Below are 21,339 nucleotides of genomic sequence, written 5' to 3'. Positions count from 1 at the left end.
ACAACATCAATACAGGTAGAAACAAAACCATTAAAGCTTTCATCTTTGTCACCACTAGAGAGCAGCATACAACAACAGTTCCATATACATAGTCTGACGTCATGATTCAAGTGTATTTATTATTATTATTCACAAGCTGAAAAAAAAAAAAAAATTATATATATATATATATATATATATATATATATATATATATATATAGTTTTTTAATTATTCACAAGCTGTCCACTTCAGTAGCTATTTGAATCAATGAGGTCTGTGTTAAGGTCTGCGATCACCAGTTTGGCAGACGTCCTGAGCCCTGACTGTTCACGGTGGCATTTGATAGCCGTCTCACATTGGCACTGTGGTTTTTGCTCTCTTACACTGCCAAACCAATCAGCCCCTTTCTGTGCCAGTCTGATGGGCCAGTATTGATGGCCAGCGGTGGTTCACAACAGAGATGAACTCAAGGGCAGACAGGACGACAATAGGCCTGGAAACACATCGCATTCTCAGGGATTAAAGAGTGAAAAACACTCCTCTATGCCTCTGGAAATCAATTCATTCATACGAGTAGTGTAAAACATAAGCGTGGAGACCAGAACCATCTGCTGCTTAACACCAGAATCACCTGCGTCATAATCTACAGAGTATAAGACACTAGACCAATACAGGTGAGCATAATCACTAATGTGTTATTGGGAAAAAAGATTTTATTTTTTATTGTTTTTTACTTTTGAATTAAATATATGTGTTACGTAGAGATAGATTAACCAAATGTCTGCACTAAGTGTGATAAGCTAATTAAGCGTGTTAGCACAAGTAGAAGGAGTTAACAACAAAAATTACTTTCACTTCTTATTTAAGGCTTCCTGTGGAGCAGGGAAGAGAAATAAAGTGCCTAAAGTCTCCAACAGCTGAACGTCTGCAAGGTTTACTATGGATAGAAATTATATTGGGGTCGAATGGGCCTCAAAACAAATGATATATGTTTAACTATTTAGCTCTGGTCTACAGTGAAGGTTTGTAGAAAGATGAAGTATGTATGGGTGCAACCGCCAAAGTAGAATTCTACCAAAACCTTTTAAAAGCAGCTGTGTATAAATACTGGAGTCAGGGAAATGTAGAGTGGTTGTGAACCTCCTGAATGTAATTCTTGTATCTGAAACAAATTATTCATCATGTATCATCATGTATCTAATAAATTACTAATACTTTTGCATTGAACAAAATTTTTTCATGACCTTTTTATTGAACATGCATGCAATTGGCTGAATATTCCAACAGTGTTATAATACATACTAAATACAGCACTCATGGTGAAAAATGTAACTACACTGTATAAACAGCTTGGTTCCACACAATTCCTTTATGTTGTCCTAGCACAAATCGATTAAGTTAACATAATAATTTTAACAATTTAAGTAGATGGAACTTAAAACAATTAATTGTCCTCCCAAAAAAAATTAAGAATTGTGTCGTTTCAACTCATTTTAAATAAGTAGTTTGAACAAGCAGTAAAAGTAATTATTTGAGTGTGTGTGACAATTTGCAAACAAAAGCATTTTAAGAGATGCCCGCACACACTTACTCAAATATTAAATAAAGTAAATTATACTCAATAAAAAAGGTTACATGAACTCAATTTTATACTAAGCTGATGTATTTAAGTTTGAGTAGAAGCAGATTTCTATTTCTTAGCTTTCTTTCTGTTAGACCATGTTTTAAATTTAGAGATTAAATGTTTTTCCATAAGATTAACATAAGAGGACTTATGCGTTGCTTTATTTTTGGGATTTACAGAGGTTTGTGTTAAAGGGCACCTATTTTGCCCCTTTTTCAAGATTTAATATAAGTCTTCTGTGTCTCCAGAATGTGTCTGTAAAGTTTAAGCTCAAAACACCCATCAGATTATTTATTATACCTTTTAGATTGTTGGATTTTTCTGCTCTGGACACAATGTAGCTGTTTTTGTTGCCTGTGCCTTAAATACGCCTTAATATCCACTGGTGTATGAAAATCTGCTATGTTAACGTACAAAATAAACCTGATAGACATCCACAAACTAAGATTAATAAATTAAAGAAGGTAAAATCGCTGTAATTGATTACAAACATGCAATATTTATATTCGGTTATAAATGTTTTAAACTTGCAGGGTGGTGTGACGTCATTCCTTTTGGCACTTGCTGGCTGGCCGCTTGCCTCCGAGTAAAGGGCTTTCCCGCAGCATGTGTGTGTGGTAAAATCCGAAAACGTGATAAAAAATCAGATGAGGGCTTTTCTTTTTCCGGACGGCTTTTATAAACCGTCGGTTGGGTTTAGGGAAGTAAGCGGGTGGGCGGGTCAATCTGTAAAAATTGGTTGGGTTTAGGGAAAGAGGAAGATGGGCCGGTTGATTGGCCAATCGCCCAGTCAATCATTCAGTCATTCAGTTGGTCGACAGCGGCCTCTGCTGGGTTCACGCGAGAACAGCGCAGGCACAAACGGCACTCGCAAGAGACATTCGAGGTGCAAAAAAAGCGTACACAACAGCCTCTGATTTGCAAAAACCAAAACGGCCTCTGCAAAAATACACACCTCCCGGGTCATATTTCGCTGTCTCCAGAAACGTCCACGGGAATACATTTTCAAAATGAGCCTGGGTTGGTCCAAACAGCTTATAAAGGATGATTTTCATCATAGGTGCCCTTTAAAGTCCCCATGAACAGGAGGCTGCGACCATTTTTTTCATATAGTGAAGCAGTTCCTATAGAGAAACTAAATATTAATGAGAAAACAGTGGGCGTGGCTTATTTTTTAACTGCGATACTGCATGGATGTATTAAAGTCATTTCATTCAGAAATATCGGGAAAAGTGTTAAGGGAACAGACACCTTCTCCTCACTATTTCTGTTTGTAGTCAAAACTGACAGTTGGAGCAGCGTGATTAAATATCATAACCAAACCCATTTGCTAAAACATACATAATCTGACAATTTAACTAAAAAGGAAGTGAATGTTCAAATTTTAATTTAAGATTAGAAGGGCAAACACTTTTTTCTCTTAATGACATGCACAGATGAATTGTTCACCACAAAACCAGCAATATAAGCAAAATCGTATGGTTAGTTTTGATTTCATGAGGGCTGAGATTAACATTGTGGTGAAGAGTAGAGCCTGTGGTTTAGTTAAGGATGGGCAGAAAGAAACAGAATATCCTGAATGATTCATAACTATTAGTCTCTTTGATGGCTGCATTATAACATGCGACTGCCAACTCACACACCTCAGTTCCTCTGTAAATCCTCTTATTCATACCAGCGGTGTAAAACACAAGCAGGGAGAGCAGAACCATCTGCTGCTTAACATCAGAATCACCTGCGTCATAATCTTCAGGGTATCAGATACCAGAACAGTACAGGTGAAAATGAATGCAAATGTTTTTTTTATACAGGTTAAATACATTTTATATCAAAATCTACAAGTGAAAAACAAACGTGTGACTTGGTCATGATGCAAGACACATTTCTATTGAAACTCATGCTATAATTTGCAAACGTAAATAATTGCATGTTTACATCCATGAAAAAAGGCAAGCTTTCATTTGCAAAACTGAATCTGATTTTGACTTTTTCAGCACCAAGGACAGAGGCGGCTATTAGGACAAGGGAGGTTAATGCCACCAGAGGAAATTGTATTGTTTTCGTAAGAACATAAGCGCCGTAGAAAACTGAAATTAATAATGGGATTTAGTGGCTCTAAAGCCTGACACACCCCCTCATCTTTATCATCCTCCTCTCCGCAACATTCTCTTGTCCATCATGAGGATGCGGGTTTAGATGGATCATTTTCATCCTCCTGGGCTTTCAGCTCGCTATTATAGAAAACCATGCAACGGAAAAGTCACAAGTTGTTTTTGTAAGAAGTGATGCTTTTAGAAAGGCTAGCTGATAAACATTTAAAGTGTATTTCATGACCATGGTCAATCCCTGAGGATTCTCATTTGCAGATTAACAAAAGGTGTCCTGATGTAAATATACTGGAGTTTTATATTTCATTTAGAGGTCTTTGCTTTGTGGAATTTTAGGCATTCCCTGCTAAAATCACAGAGCTGATTTTAATATGGTAAACTGCGTTAAACAGAGCTTAGAGCACTAATACTAATTAAAAAACTTTGATTTTTGTTTTACTTCAAATATTGATGGTATCTGATGTCTGCGTTTGCATTAATCCTTGCCTAAAATGATTTTGTCAGTGATCATTTTACTATCAACATGGTTGACCCTCAAGTCAATGGACTTGCTATTAATATTGTTTTGCACAACATTTGATTGAATGAATAAATACTTTTTAATCAAAATGACTTGTTATTTAATTTATTGTCTGCTTCGTTAAACAGCATCAAAAGCTATATTAGTGGTATACTTGTCAACTTTTTATTGTGCTTACTAGAAATGCAAGGAAAATCTATCTATATCTAGACATATATCTATATCTATATATCTAGACATATATCTATATCTATATGATGTCTATATATAAGTTTATATGCAGGTCAGATGTCTAGGTAGTTGGTATCGGATTTACCAGGAAGCGTTTCAAAACCCATGCAAAAAATTTAAATAAACAAATGTGGTTAGCTCTGTCGCCACACAGCAAGAAGGTCTCTGCAACGAGTCCCAGCTAGGTCAGCATTTCTGTGTAGAGTTTGCATATTTATTTTTGCGGGTTTCCTCCAGGTACTCCGGTTTCCCCCACAGTCCAAAGACATGCGCTGTAGGTGAATTGAATAAACTAAATTTGCCATGGTGTATGTGAGTAAATGCGTGTGTGAGTGTTTCCCAGTACTGGGTTGCAGCAAGAAGGGCATCCGCTCTGTAAACATATGCTGGATAAGTTGGTGGTTTATTCTGCTGTGGCAACCCCTGATAAATAAAGAGACTAAGCTGAAGAAAAATGCTGAAATGTAAACAAAGAATGATTTTATGTGGTTTTTTGTGATTCTGATTTTGATCTGTGTCAAATGTGAAATAAATTGTTTTAACAGTTTAAATGTAGACTTTATGAACCAAACTGACTCACTGTCTGAACTGCAGGTTCCAGGTCATTCAAACAGTATTGCTATCGAATCAACATTTGACTCACTTAATGAACTGCATGTTTCATATCAATGAATCATTGCTTGCATGGCCATGTGCACACTGTTATCAAATATAAAAGGAATGAGCCTAACTGCTCAATCTTGTTCTTTATCTGCATAAAATGTTTGAACATCCTTTTCCAGTGAATAATGGTATACAGTAAAGCAAATTATATAATATGGCGATAACTATACATTTCTGGACATTTCCATCTATAGGATGTTACTGTTTTTACAAAAGTGGTCTAACTGCCAGTGTTGCCAGCTTAGCATACTGTTGCTAGATTTAGATCTCATACTACCCTAGCAATTTTTTTTTTCAAAAAGCACCTAGCAACAAATTTAGCAATTTTTAACATTAATTTGGCTAATTTTAGCAATTTTTAAAAAGTGACTCAAAAGAGCGGTAGAGCAAATTGCTAGCTCAGATTGTTTTTTATAACTGTAATTTACTGATATTTGTTAACATTTATAATTGTTGGTAATTTAGGTAGCAATAAACTCCAATAGTGCAATAATTGTTGTCCCTTTTACAAATGTGTTAATTGTACAAGTTAAAAAGAGTCAGTATACACAAGCTGTGATTGTTCATTATCAGTGTCATATTTAAAAAAACAAATTATCATCAAAAAGTGTTTGCATTACTTTTACAAATATTTGACTATGTATTTCATACAAATCTAAATGGACATCACATATTTCAAATAATGTTTAGTCAATTTTAGAAAACAGGAATTATTCTGTATTCTACACAAAGATGTACTTTGTAGTTTAGAGTTGCGATTACGCAATGACGTCATCACGCAAAGTAATATGTTAATAAGAACCTATTTATTGTGCATCTGGATGTAATATTTTTATATCATAAAAATACACAGCGTCTCCGAGAGTAGAGCCATGACGGGCTTACGCTTGTCAGATACTACGTGATGATGTAAATTAAACTGTGACATCATCTGGCAACATTTAGCTACTTTTCAGGTAAGCTTTAGCTACTTTTCATTGGAAACTGCTAACTGCACAATATAGCCCTGAGGTAACATATGACAAAACTAGCATTTTAGTATATAGATAATAACAAAAAGTCTCTTTTTTAATCAAACATGCTTCTTTATATATCCATGCACATCGCACATATTTTAATATGAATATATTTAAATTTTAATATGTAAAAAGTGAAATCTTTCTTGCAGTCTGCAAATTCTACCAAAAAATTTCTCTTTTGCCCCCAGAAAAAGGTCAAACTCACACCAACCTCAAATTTCATTGGTCACCAACTTATTATAAGACATTTTATTATTTTACATTTTGGTGGTTTGTGAGCCAAAAAACTGGTTTGTTGCCTGAGGGCAACACTATGCCATAGAGGGTTAAAGCGGATCATCTGATTTATCACATAATGCTCGTATATGGGATACAACTCACTCCCAAAATTTTGATGGCTCTGTTATTTTGAACATTTTGTGTGTGTGTGTTTTTTTTTTTTTTTTTTTTTTTAGAGATTACAGAGACTAAGATTAAAGTTTTTCTGTTTGGTTCTGCAGGATGTAAATTCATTCATTTTTCTTTTCATCTTAATCCCTTTATTAATCTGGGGTCACCACAGCGGAATGAACCGCCAAATTATCCAGCATATGTTTTATGCAGTGGATGCCCTTCCAGCTGCAACCCATCATTGGAAAACATCCATATACTCTCATTCACACACATACACTATGGACAATTTAGCTTACCCAGTTCACCTATAGCGCATGTCTTTGGACTTGTAGGGGAAACCGGAGAACCCAGAGGAAACCCATGCAAACATAAGTGGAACATGCAAACCTTCTTGCTGTGAGGCGATTGTACCACCCACTGCACCACCATGCTGCCCCATAAGATGTAAATACTTTTTGTAGCTGTGGCTATCAATACCTGCATGATTATGAAGCCTCTTTATTTGTTAAATGAGCTCCCATAATTTACTTAACAGCATGAAACACTAAAAGGTTAACTGATAACTTAATTTAGATGCAGTGTGTACTTGGCATATATAAATTTTGATGCTTTCACTTTCTGTGCCACCAAGACGACAAAAGTCTTTTCTTTATCTGTACAAATTACATATATATTTGCAGTTCCACTCTAAATGTTTTAAAAGGGGTTTCCAAATAAAACTTTTAAAGATTTTTTCTTCTTAGTGAAGACCATAATAATAATCTGTATGGGAGTGCTTATAGTTTTCCTAAATTAAGAATAATTTTATGCAATTAAATGACCGTGTAAATGTTAACAGTTCTTCATGGAACCATAGAGAAAGATTCTGGTCAAATATTGGCTCAAATATTTCTTTATAGAATAAAACCGATTCTTTAGATTTGTGAATATTCTTAAAAGTAAGAAAAAAAAATCAAAAACTGTTTACTAAATGTTTCTTTAGGGAACCATAAATGGGTCTGCTGTTGTAATGTAATGTAATGTGTGTATTTATATAGTGCATTTATCATGTATGACCATACACCAAAAGTGCTTCACAATCATGAGGGGGGTCTTTCAAAACCACCACCAGTGTGCAGCATCCACTTGGTTGACTCTTTACAAGAAGTGGCATGGGATTTTTAATCACCACAGAGAGTCAGGACCTTGTTTTAACGTCTCATCCGAAAGACGGAGGAACATCTTTTGGAAGCTTTGTATGTAATAACGTAGATGGGCTAATATTTTTATCATGTATTTTTAGATTGATATTAATGAACATAACAAAGCAAATAATTATATTTAATTTGTACAGAAATACAAACTGACCTATTTAAAAAGCTTTTTGTGATCTTAGTCAATCATTAAGGCTTTAATTTGCAAATTATCAAGGCAATCAGTATATTTATGTCTGGAAAATTCATAAAAACTAAATTAAATATGGTAAACAGAATTAAATGGAGCTAAGAATATCAGAAGTAACTGGTTTGAATAAATCTGACAAATCTACTAAATGAATAAACAGATTCGGTCCAAGCCGCTTCTAAATCAACATTCATTAACTGAACTCCAGCTTCCATAAGAGTGAATCATTGCTTGAGATTTTCTTTTAGGATGTGCTTTTTTGAGTATGCAGTGCCTTATATATTTTCAAGTCACTTTTATAGCACATGAAATTTAAAAAATGTGAAAATCAAATGGAGTTACAGTGATATATAGACCTTTATGCAAAATAAATCAATTCCAACTATTTAAAAAAAATCTAATTGTACAACTGTTTAAAATCTAAAACACACACACACAAAAAAGAAAAAGAAATCTTTCCTGCAAAATTCTAGAAATAATGAATTTTAAAAATGGTCAAGTGAATAGTAATCTTTGAAGTAGAAAGTTAGAATACATAATAAGCAAATACACACTGGCCATGGGACGTGTAACTTGATGAATTGTATGCAAATCCTGCTGAAATTTGCTCTGTATTGTCTAAAAGCTCATGCAACTCTGTTGTTTGATTGTTGGGCAGACATTTACTCTTTGAAATATCTGATGTAGCCTTGTATTGCCCGAATGTGTCCTTGCTTTCTATTTTCCCAATCTACTCACTGAATTTGAATATCACAATAAAGCAAATTGCATGCAAATTTAGGTAATACCCTGAGGTTTGAGCTGAACTGCTGGCGTATTCATGACAAACAGCAGCTACCAGGCTGCTGGAGTTCAGATTACACTGCCAGCTCTGAAAATACCTCAGAACTTGAGCAGTGAAACAAATTTCGAACCCTTGTTATGTGATAAACACAATGTAGTCAGTAAATCAATGCAAAGAAGGGTTTAAATAAAATGCTCTTCCAGGAATTCAACATCCAAATATAAAAGAAAAATTCAAAAAAGTTAAAGCAGCTCTGGACTAGATGACTTAATGATGACTGCAAACACCTTAGGAGATAATCTTACAGTTCGAGTTCAGTTCATTTGTAATATATACAAATTTTCTTTGCGGTTAGATTCTAGGATACAATCAAATGAAATCAAAGTCAATGAAGACTATCAGCATCTTGAATGTAAGAAACTCCAAACTCAGCGGAATGCAGAGGACTTTCTGACTAGACTTTCCTTTGAGAGTTAAGGAATGAAGAACGGACATTTCAATAATTAACTCCCAGAGATGGTTTCAGTCATTACTCTGTCTAAATATAGCAGAGGAGGCCATTACCAGAGTATGAAGACTAATGAACAGGGTCATCCTGTGTCTTCTGCCTTGATCAGAGGTTTTCCATTGGTCCTCTACTTGCTACACTCGCAAAATGGGTCAGGCTTTGTATTTTTGCATTATTCAGCAGAAAACATTGGTATGTTTTATATTGGTATTGTCATATTTAATTTGGACTTTCACTCTTAAAATGACAACAATTCCAACTAAAAAGGGGCAGGGGGAAACATTTTTTAAAACAGTGCACTTTTTAAAAAATACTATTATTGTATCTGTGTAAAAATCTGTATTGTATCTGTCTGTTCTTTTTTTGTTGTTGTTGTTTTTTTTTTTTGGCTCTTTTGCCTATATTGGGATATGACATTATGTCAACCCAAGCTCATTCTGAAAACATACTGCTATATCCATTTTTAAAGAGCGCCAAATATGTCCCAGAAGGTACTTTTTTGCAGTTTTTATTTTTACTAATCCACCAAAGGCCGCTGTGTACACTTTTTGAGATCTCAAAATTCTCTGGCGAGTGCTGTTGTCACACAAATTCACCAGAGGCCGCTGTCAACTGATGACTTAATGAATGACTGATCAACTGACCTACCCTCCTGCTTTCCTGAACCCAACCAATAGTGTTTTCAAAAGCATGGACTGACCTGCCCACCCACTTCCTTAAACAAAATCGAAAAAAGTCGTTTTAAAAAGTCATTCTCACTCTGTTAATTACTAGATTATTGCATTTTTAGGGTTCTGTTTTTTTTTCCACTTACTGGAACTGGTCTTCGACAGACTCGAACCCCGTCGTCATGGTCAACTCCTGTCTGCATCTCAAGTCTACCAATGCATATGGCTAGAAAAAATGGTAACAGCAGCAAAGCTGTCCATACAGGTATACCGCCCTGTATCTTTCGTTTTTAACGATGAAATACAGCCATACATACTTCTGGCTACATAATTTGCGATCTCCGGAAATGTATATAGGGCTATAAGTTTTCAGAATGAGCATATGTTGTAAGAGGAAGCAAAGTTAGAAGATGGGAACAGAATTCACAAGCCAGGGAAAGGCTGTGAGCCGGGACTTAAAGTCAGGATGCCTGAAATGCAATGTAAAAATATATCTGTGTGCACTGCTTGAAGTTTCTATCAGTGGCAAAAATGCACACATAAAAAATTACCAAATTAACAAGTAACTTAAAACAAATCCTATAAATGAAAGGAAATGGGGTCAAAAATGTCTCTGACCAATGAAACTGGGTGAAATTGCATAAAACAAAGCAGAGTAGGCTGGACTAAGCAAATGTGAATCATTTACAGACGTAAATATCATGATCACCAGCGACCTAAACTCCATAGATCGCTGGAATACACACACTATCGCTTACGGACTACAAATCTGCCATTTTATAGACTACATCTTCATACAGGAACTCCGCTCACACACATGATCCTTATCCTGACTGATTGCACACACACCACCGAAGGATAGTCAGGGATTGTCAAGGAGCCGCCAAGTCTATGTATTTTTCTAAAGTCCATTGGGGTTATCTGAGCCCCTTTATTCATGCATGCCACTGCATGAACCACTGGACTTTAGAAAAATACATAGACTTGGCACTATAAATGAGTGGGTTCCCCTTCACTGTAGGCGACTAGAGAGAGTGTGTTTGCTGCTTATATAGTGTATGTAATCAGCCCTTGACAATCCTCCAGTGTGTGTGTGTGCAATCAGTCAGAATAAGAAACATGCCGAGCTAGTATTGTTCCCATACTGATGAACATCCAGTAACCTGTTATTGTGAGTTTTTTTCCATTTTATACGGTTCCTTTTACAGCATCAATGTTGTAATGTCATTAAAATACAATCAGTTAAATAGACTTTGGCATTCATTTAGTTGCTCAAGCATAAAACAAGACAAAAAGCCGTTTATTCGCACACGCCCGTCAGAAGCGGCAGGCTAGCGCAGAAGCTCCATTGAATATACTGGGGTAAAATAAATGCCGAAGTATAAAGACATGGTGGGGAAAATGTAATTTAATGCAGTGCTTCTTGTACAATCTGAGACCCACTTTATATCGGATATCACTCAGCCGCTAGAGATCGCTGATTTAAAAAAAAAAAAGACCACAGATTTTGCAATGGAATTCCGTTCACCAGAAGCGCTTAACCCAGGTTACTGGCATATGAAAAGTCCTACTAGCATACTTCGGCAAATACCCCATTCCAGCAATCTATGGAGTTTAGATCGCTGGTAATCGTGACAGTAAAGCTCCGAATTGAATTAAAATTTTAGGAGAAAACAGCTTTATTTGTTGTGTTTTGGTATCTTTAAGGTTTTTGCAGAAGTTTTACATTCAAAGTTACAATAAATTACACATACCATGAAAGGTAACATCTGCAACATCCAATGGGGCACTTTGAAAACCAAATGTTAAATCAATTCGTGGTAGCTCAGGTTTGTTAAATAATAACAAAAAATAAACGGTTGCTGGAATTTAATTGCATTTGTTGAAACTAAATTGCTCATCTTTAATATCATAAAAGTAGTACATGCACTATATTTCAGAATGTTAGTTGGTTGTATATTATCCCCAATTGGGAAATTTTTGTGGACTCAGAAGGTATTATATCAACATAGTCTGATACAAAGAATTTAACCTTTTTTTTAATGTATAAAAAACACACACACACACACACACACACACACACACACACACACACACACACACACACACACACACACACACACACACACACACATATATACATATAAACATATCATTGATTAGAGTTCAACATTCTGATTGACATTGAAATAAAATCTTTTCTGAACCTGTTACACTTCCATCAGATTCTGTATCTCCTAATAGAGGCTAAGAGATCATAAGTACAACATGAAATACATTGGATGGGTTGCTCAAGATTCTTTTTGCCTAGTTCAAAGTACATTGCTCACACAGGGTCTGGGTGCTGGTAGAGTATTTTACTTTCTTTTGTGCAGTTTTGACAATATTCAAAATTTATGATTCATTTTCAGAGAATGATTTAAGTACCAGGTGGATAAACCACACCTGCTGACAGTCTCTAATATGGGCTGATAAAATAAATATACATAATTTTCTAATCAACTCCATAGAACCACAATTTACACAAATAAATAAGGACTTAGGGTTAGGGTTAGGGTCAAGTCACAATTTGAGGAACAGAAAGAAATCGTACCATTCGTGTTCACAACAAAGAGCAGTTTGAATTTTTGGAATGATTCCTCATAAAGGCACGCGAAAAAAATTACATGAGAATTTAAATAAAGAGAAATAAATAATATCATTATTTTGATTATTTCATAATTTATTAAATATAAATTTGGAAACAATAAGGTTCTATGATATCGCCTTAAGGTCAAAAATGATGTAAGCAAAGTTTGAAAATGAGAGTTGCTTTTAAAAATGCCCAGATCATTTAGTTGAGGAGCACAGTCTGCCCCACGGGTCATCATTAAGTGATAATCTGCAATGGCTTACAGCTCACAATCATTTCCTCATGGTTAGCCCTCTGAGGACCATTGGGGTTTCTAGAGGAATGGGCGTTCACTAATTGAGTGACTTTGGAATTGCTCTTTTGTGTAGGAAGATTACTGGTGAAACCGCCATTAGTTCCAAGCTTTGCTTTCAACGTCCTTCCCAAGGACTCTCTTCAGAGGCAAGAGTGCTTTTACAGTTATTGGTGCACTGGGTAACATGATGAGAAGCGGTATTTCTTGAGATTCTTGAAACAAAACTGTTATTTATGCTGATTATACCAGTTTTCCAATCAAAAATAGATTTCTGTAGGTTTTAAATTTGTCCAATGGCCTTTCTGTGTTTTGCAGAAATTTGCTGAAGCATCATTATCCTTCAAAGTTCCCTCAGAGGAGTTCTCCGGGTGTCCTTCCAGCAGGTAATTTGTGCAGAAACTTCCAGCACTCCTCTCCAGACTGTAGGACGTTATTACAGACTATATGACATCTTCATTACCTCGCATTAGTTTTTATTAATAAATGAGCCTCTGGACTACAGCCATCAACACATTTGTAGCATGTCCACATCTTCTTCGATTTATGCATAAGTGTAACTAAAAAAATCAAAGTGCACAGTCCTGTCGATTCATTCTCAAGGGTTGTTTTGGGATGTCTAATTTAAAAAGCACATCTCCTTCAGTATAATTATTAAGTTTTATTTTTTATTTTTCTAATATATGTATTATCTGTGTGGAATATATTTGATTCCAAGTATTTAGACGGCTCCCTTGTCTTATTTTAATTGAACGGACAGAGGAGAAAGCACATTTAAAAATGCTACAAATATGTTGGTAATTGTATGCTTGTATCATTGCATCGTATAGATAAATTACCAACCTACATCACACATGACATCACAGGGGTTCCTAGTTGCAAAATAAGACCAGTTGCAATAGCAAACATGTTGTGTTGTGCAGTAGGATGCCAAATTCGAAAAATAGAAAACTTAACTTTTACCGTACACCACACTGCTTTTAATGCAAACCTCTGACGTCTTTGGCTAAAAGAGGGCTGAATGAAGTGACGACCTAATTAAAAATGCTGGACTCATTCTCATTTCAGTCAGGTAAGTTCACGCTATGTTAAATCATACACATTTCTCATTTTTAATAGCAGCAATGATTTCAGCAAAAGCATTTACATATGGTTAATTAAACTGGGGACACTGAATGCTCAGAATGAAACGTGAAAGTGTAAGTTATTAAGGTAAAGTTGGTTTTATATTCACACATTCATTCAGTGAAAAGTTGTGACACACTCACTATATTGTTTACCATGGCACTTTGAATATTCAGTCTAAAATAACCTGAAAATGTGACTTGAAAACAACATTAACACTGTTTATTTGACTGTGAACAATGTTGTACTTTGATAGTCATTTGCTGCTAATATGATTTCGCTATTCAGAGTTTGCAAATAATACTTTTATGAGGTTATATTATTAAGGAGAAAGTCCGAATGTGTGAATGTAAAACCAACTTTACCTCTATGTGCAAGTTCACATACCCTACCAAACAGGTGCAGTTCGCTGTCAGAATGCAGTAGTTTTGCTAGTTGATGATTACCCAGGCCTTGTATAGCTCCGTCTTTTTTCCTTGTCTTTGGCTAGGCAGAACCTCGGTTTTTAGCACTACATAGTTTTGAATCTGGTAATCATGGAACATTATTTCTTGGAACATTATTCACATGACCACACAGAACAAAATTGTTGGCATCCAAAGACTTGTAGGCCTTTAACTACTCTCTTGCTAAAACACTTGGAGCTTCAATGAGATTGTATATTTGGGGCTGGATGCTTGGTCCTTTCATCTTTTCCAATTTCCATTGGGAGGGTACTATTGCAAATGGAACTGTCAAATAAATGCCGCTTACTTTAACGTTAATTTTGCCGAATCACTGTGCTTATCACTGGGTGACAAGCTGTTATAATATGCTGAAACATTATGTAAATAATATATATACTATGTAATCAATAAAACTTATTTCTAAGACAACGACAAACTCTGTACCGCATCAAATGTCATTCCCCCGCTGTAAATGCTAGTTCTCGCCACCTCGCTGTGAGCGCATCCTGAATGTTTACAAACATGCTAATTCATCTATTGTATCATTGTAAGCATTTTAAAGCTATATAAATATAAACATCTGATATACTACTTTTTGTGAGTGTAACAGAGGCCAGCTAGTAAGTGCTGTGCAGGTAAACCTCACTCTTCTAAACTTTAAAGCTGCTCTAGCGACAGACCCAGAGGCCATGGTCTTTAGCCTCCTTGTTAGAGCAACCGACTCCCATGCGGAAGGTCGCCGGTTCATTCCCAACTCAGAGCGGGTTGGGTTGTGTAGGACCAGTTGGGTTACATTTGTGCCGTGTCCCGGATGGAAGTAGGTTTAGGGGGTGAGTGTAACAGAGGCCAGGTAGTAAGTGCTGCTCAGGTAAACCTCACTCCTCTGACCTCTAAAGGTGCTCTAGCGACAGACCCAGAGGCCATGGTCTTTAGCCTCCTTGTTAGAGCAACCGACTCCCATGCGGAAGGTCGCCGGTTCATTCCCAGCTCAGAGCGGGTTGGGTGGTATAGGACCAGTGGGATTGCGTGAGCAATATGTTTTTTTTGTACACACTCTTTAAATAAGGAAATAAACATGCTAAACTGTGTACACCTCAATCAGATGATGCATAGTTAGATTATGTTGCCAGCTGGGGCGGCACAGTGGCTTAGTGGTTAGCACTATTGCCTCAAAGCAAGAAGGTCGCTGGTTCGAGTCCCCGCTGGGTCAGTTGGTATTTCTGTGTGGAGTTTGCATGCTCTCTTCGTGTGCTCTGGTTTTCCTGACAGTCCAATGACATGTCCCAGCAGACACACATTGTTAATATAAGGTTAGAATAAAGTTGCCAGTGTCTAAAGACAATGTTATTTTATTGTCCAATAACGACGTGAAATTACGCTGATTTTAGGTTGTGTTGGAAAGTGACGAAAATCCACCGTCAAGCCAACATCTTAAACCAGTGTTATATTGACGTCAAATACTGATATTTATTCGTCAGGTATGGCAACCAAAATCCAACATCTGATAGACATCATATTGGTAATGTCCACACAATGTCAAGCTGTAACACAATTAGACGTTAAGATTTTGTTGTTTTTAGGTTGCACTGGAAAATAACCAAAAATGAACGTCGGTCCTACGTTGGACATTGACGTTGGTTCTAACATCAATCAGATTGTCATTTCCAAGTAAAATGCCCACAACATTGGGATACAACATCAATCTGTTGTCATGTTGATGTCCTGTGCCTGCTGTATGAGTGTATGTGGGTGTTTCCCAGCACTGGGTTGCGGCTGAAAGGGCATCCACTGGTTTATTCCGCTGTGGCGACCCCTGATAAATAAGGTATTAAGCCGAAGGAAAATTAATGAATGAATGTTGCCAGCTGTCTATACCTCCATATTTCAACATACATCCAAGAAATATATATATGCTATAAACTAAAGTGCACAGGCTGGCAAACTGCCTATTGCAATGGAGATGTTATAACCTTCCCCAACCTCTGTCTGTACTGGAAACTATTTGCATATTGCATTTTACACATCCTTCCCAAAACATGCTTAAACTTTCAAACATGGCATCTGCACAACAACAGTTTATATATATGGCTATTATATTACAATACACATAGTGAACATACCATACAATGACAATCTTGCTAGGCGCAGGTTGATGAGTCTGACATATAGGCTTATACGTAAGTACAAGGTTTTTACTGAGTTTTTAATGGGATTTATGTGATGACATTGAATGTATTTGAGTTTCTTGTTTTTCTGTGATATGTGTCATGTGAATGCTGATGAGGTTGTGTGGTGAAGCCAAAAATAAATTTCCACTTGTGGACAATTAAGAAAGTAAAGGCTTACATACTGACACAAACTACTATAAACGTCTAAATATATGCATGATTGTACACATACATATTCTAAAACTTAAATTAACCAACAACATACTGTATTGTAATGCGACTTAGAGACCAATCCAAAGAAGAAAATCAAGAGGTTTCATATTTCGGAAAGTCTAAATGTAGCCTGAGCACACCTGAGAAATTTAGCTTGGTTATGTTACAAAGGGTCACAATGAGCAGTATTCCTAACATCCAGAACAGTGGAAAAAGACTCTCCGCTGGGACGTGCAGCCCTAGGACGAATTACATGTTTATCATCTTTATTAACATGATATGGTATATTCTTCCTCTAAACAATAATACGGGCTATACAGGAACCTCTAGAGGACACAATGTTATGATGCCCTTACGCAACCATTTGGATTACTAACATATAGCAGTGGGAATAGATCTGGATGATGAGAAACTGTCCTTTGCAATTATGTCTACTATGACTATTCCTGTTCTCAAACTCTCAGCTGTCCTGGAAATCAATACATCACCCAGAAATGCTACCTTTAAATAGGAGAGGGCAGAAATAGACCCAATTAGAATAGCACTTCTACTGTAATCCTCATCTTTCAGTTGAGCATCCACAATAAAGGATGTTTGGGCGAGAGAGACTTCCAGGAGCAAGGCTGAACTCCTAGATCAGTCACCATGGGACGCATCAAATTTCACAAAGAGGAATTCAGCAGAAAAGAAATAACAAGGAATGAGAATAAGACCACCAAAAGTGTAATTACTGACAAACTGGTGGTCAAAGTCACTTGCTATTGTGGTTGCCAGATTTAGGCAGAGATACACTGCACTGCATATATCTACACATGGTATTAATGTAAGCTGTTCTAGAATTTGATGTAGTCTGTGATTTAAAAAAAATGTTTTTAAATAGGTTTTATGATTGTATTTTCTGCACTGTAACTAGTATTGTGTACTACTCTATCTTCTCTGTGCTCTCTATTGCTGTCACTCAGGCTTGACCTGCCTTCATTAAAAGCAAATTAATTGATGAAAAATCGTGATTGGATGGTAATTCTTCCAGTCTTAGGTTGCAAAGGTTTACTTGTAGGAAAAGCCAACAATTAATTTTTAATAGTTTAAATTACTGATTTAAATTTTATGCCAAAATCATTAGAATGCTGTTCCATTTAACTTCCATTCCATTGAATGTTAAATTTCCTACCATAGATGTATCAAAAACTTAATTTCAGAGAGCATGAGCTTGATTTAGACAACTTTATACGTTGCTTTTCTCATTTTTTTTTTTGCTTTTTTTTTTAATCCTCAGATTTCAGATTTCCAAATACAGTAGTAAATCAAACAAATGTCATTTCCTAACAAACAATACACTGCCTGACAAAAGTTTTGTCATAAATATCAGTTGTAAGAGCAACAAATAATAATTTGACTTCTAGTTGATCATTTGGAAAAGTGGCAGAAGGTAGATTTTTCTGATGAATCATCTGTTGAACTGCATTTCAAGCATCACAAATACTGCAGAAGACCTATTGGAACCAGCATGGACCCAAGATTATAACAGAAATCCGTCAAGTTTGGTGAGGAAAAAATCATAGTTTGGGGTTACATTCAGTATGGGGGCGTGTGAGAGATCTACAAAGTGGATGACAACATCAACAGCCTGAGGTTTACATTTACATTACATTACATTGCATTAAAAACCGCAGGAGAGGGCAAATTCTTCAACAGGATAGCGCTCCTTCTCATACTTCAGCCTCCACATCAAAGTTCCTTAAAGCAAACAAGGTCTAGGTGCTCCAGTATTGGCCAGCCCAGTCACCAGGCATGAACATTATTAAGCATGTCTGGGGTAAGATGAAGGAGGAGGCATTGAAGATGATTTCAAAGAATCTTGATGAACTCTGGGAGTCTTGCAAGAACGCTTTCTTTGCCATTCCAAATGACTTTATTAATAAGTTATTAGAGTCATTGCAGAGATGTATGGATGCAGTCATCCAAGCTCATGGGAGTCAAACACAATATTATTTTTTTTCCACTGCTTCATGGCTTTATATTCAAATGACTTTATATTTAATACTGTACTTTTGTCTAAGCCAAGTCAAACCTTACTCTCCTAATTAAATAGATAAATTTTTTTGTCAAATAACTGTAATCTAGAGGCCTTTGCCTTTTATATAAGCCACTTCTTATACCAAATGATCAACTAGAAGTTACATTAGTATTTGTTCTTAAACTTGGATAGGCGACAAAACTTTTGTCAGGTAGTGTACACCAACAGAAATCTAATTTATTCAATTTTCAGATGATCTATACATCTCATTTTCTAAACATTGACCCTTATGATTGTTTTTGTGGTCCGTAGTCACATATATTTACTATGATCATGTGACTGGCTACCTTTGATTTGACAAATTGTATTTGTGGTAAAAGACTTCTACATTCCCTCAGCAATAAAGGCATTTTAAGACTGGTGAATACAGGACAAAACATGATCTTTTTTAAGTCAGGGCCCCTAAGCTGTCCTGGTAAAAGTGGGATGTTTAGTCACAGTTCTTGTTTCTGACTGTTTATGTGTTTTAGCAATATGGTTTGCCATTTTTGGCACCCAAGAAACACACAAATTAAATAAACTCTCCAAAAAAACTTACCATCTTTCCTGTATAAGGAGATCTCCACCTTCCTTTCTTCAGAGCCCAGTAAGGCTTTGGCCATCTGGGCCACCGCTGGTCGTCCAGTGTGTGGGCCATACAGAAAACTGCATGTACACGGTTTCTGCATGACCTCTGAACGCGTGTAGCCACACATCCCACAAAAGCCATCATTACAGAAGATGATGGCACAGTTTTCAACTCGAGCATTGGCGATGATGAATTTGCGATCTGTTGAGGTACAAGAAAAATAGAAATGCAAAAATTTTATTAACCACATCTATGCAGAATCAAAATTGAGCTGCAGTTCAGAATAAATGTGTCTGCTTTAGCTACATTAAAAGATCTACTGAAACAGCAGCTTACTGAAAATCTGAAATCAATTAGTTTTACATAGGCTACTTTAAAAATAATAATAAAAGTAAAATTATGTTTAATTAACTATTTTTACATATTCAGATAGCAAAAGTAAATGATTACTTAGCTGTTCTGACACGTTTAACTCAAATTAAGTTATTAACGACATTATTATTAGTGACAATTAGTAATTTTCAATGGCAATTGATAATAAAATAATATTAATAACAAAATATTTAATAATAACAATAGTCAGCATTAGAAACTGTTTTAAAAACATAATCAATGCACGTTCACTAAAATAAAAGTCATTCACTTACTTTGACCCTCGAATTTGCGAATGATGGTGTCCAGAAAGGTGTTCTGAGGCGCAACGTGTCCCCGTCGTACAGGCATGTTGTCCTACCACAGCAGGGCAAGAAAGTTCTGCAAGTTCCTCGACAGCTTGTATTTACTTGAATAAGAGCGATATATCGACTCTACCGCGAAGTGTTACACATGTACACAAGCTTTACCTTCACACCACATCGATGTAAAAGCAGCACGAGAGCGCGTCTCTTCAAAGTCTCCAGTGATTACGTGTTAAATCTGTCAGTGCGCGCATCCTCGAGCTCAGTAAATCAGCCGTCTCTCCAATTACCTCACGTCACCTGCTTCCCTTTTTGTTTGCAAATGGATGCAAATCAACTTTCTGTCCCAGTTCACTCAATCACTTTCTCCGACGCGCTGCGAAACAGCCCCTCTCTGTGTTTGGGAGCGTTTAAAAATAAAATTGACTAAAATTGCATAGATTGATAGTGAATATGGAGAGGCAGTGAGAGGATGGTTGGGGAGGGGGAGAGTCAAGGGTGTGGAGGAGCGCATGATTCACTCATCCTGATGTTACCTCTCCATGTGTTAGTGTTCGGAGGGCGCAAATCCGATTTAAAGTGTCACACCGCGATTGTAAGTTAGACTAGGTTGAGCTCAAGCTGTAATTCTCACAACTGGTATATCACAAAAGCTAAGAAATTGTGTCTAGTACTGTGTTTGGATAACATGAATGAAGTGACCTCCAGATGATTTCCATGCATTTGCACACAACATTCAAAGTTATAAATACATATAAAATATAAAGATGTTTTATTTGTTAACTTAAAATTATTAATTTAAATACAGAATTGTTTTTTTATTCATTCATTCATTTTCTTTTTTAGCTTAGTCCCTTTATTAATTCGGGGTCGCCACAGCAGAAAGAACTGCTAACTTATTCAGCATGTTTTTTTTATGCAGCAGATGCCCTGCCAGCTGCAACCCATCTCTGGGAAACATCCATACAAATTCATTCACACTTATACACTACAGACAATTTAGCCTGCCCAATTCACCTGTACCAGAGGAAACCCGCGCGAACGCAGGGAGAACATGCAAACTCCACACAGAAACACCAACTGACCCAGCCTCTTGCTGTGAGGTGACAACACTACCGACTGCACCACCGCTGACCATGATATTTTATATATTATATAATTGTGTTAATTTTAATGTTATTATTGCATGTACTAAAGCATGTTTAAAATAAGAAAGTACACTTAAAAATAACTCATCAGATGAACTCAATTTACTGTA

At 36.3% G+C, this 21,339-nt stretch overlaps 1 protein-coding gene and 1 long non-coding RNA gene across 3 annotated transcripts in view; one reads left to right on the top strand and one right to left on the bottom strand.

Moving 5' to 3' along the window:
• The window catches only part of kcnh2a (potassium voltage-gated channel, subfamily H (eag-related), member 2a), a 90,232-nt gene extending 69,645 nt beyond the window's left edge, over positions 1 to 20,587 (bottom strand). The window contains exons 1-2 of one of the 2 annotated variants that reach the window (NM_001042722.2): positions 20,052 to 20,587; positions 19,375 to 19,605 (exon numbers count right to left, since the gene is read on the bottom strand). In NM_001042722.2, the coding sequence (NP_001036187.2) occupies positions 19,375 to 19,605; positions 20,052 to 20,127 (307 nt within the window). In that variant the 5' untranslated portion in view covers positions 20,128 to 20,587. The remainder of the gene's footprint in view (positions 1 to 19,374; positions 19,606 to 20,051) is intronic. The other variant, XM_073919476.1, reaches the window with a different exon arrangement.
• Positions 341 to 21,339, top strand: part of LOC141378148 (uncharacterized) — a 25,293-nt gene continuing 4,294 nt past the window's right edge. The window contains exons 1-2 of the long non-coding RNA XR_012391939.1: positions 341 to 656; positions 13,126 to 13,193. This is a non-coding gene — a long non-coding RNA (uncharacterized lncRNA). The remainder of the gene's footprint in view (positions 657 to 13,125; positions 13,194 to 21,339) is intronic.

This window comes from Danio rerio, chromosome 2 (assembly GCF_049306965.1).
Source record: "Danio rerio strain Tuebingen ecotype United States chromosome 2, GRCz12tu, whole genome shotgun sequence".
Classification (NCBI taxonomy): domain Eukaryota; kingdom Metazoa; phylum Chordata; class Actinopteri; order Cypriniformes; family Danionidae; genus Danio; species Danio rerio.
Note: the sequence above shows the minus strand (reverse complement) of the source record. Positions and strands in the feature narration are given on the sequence as shown.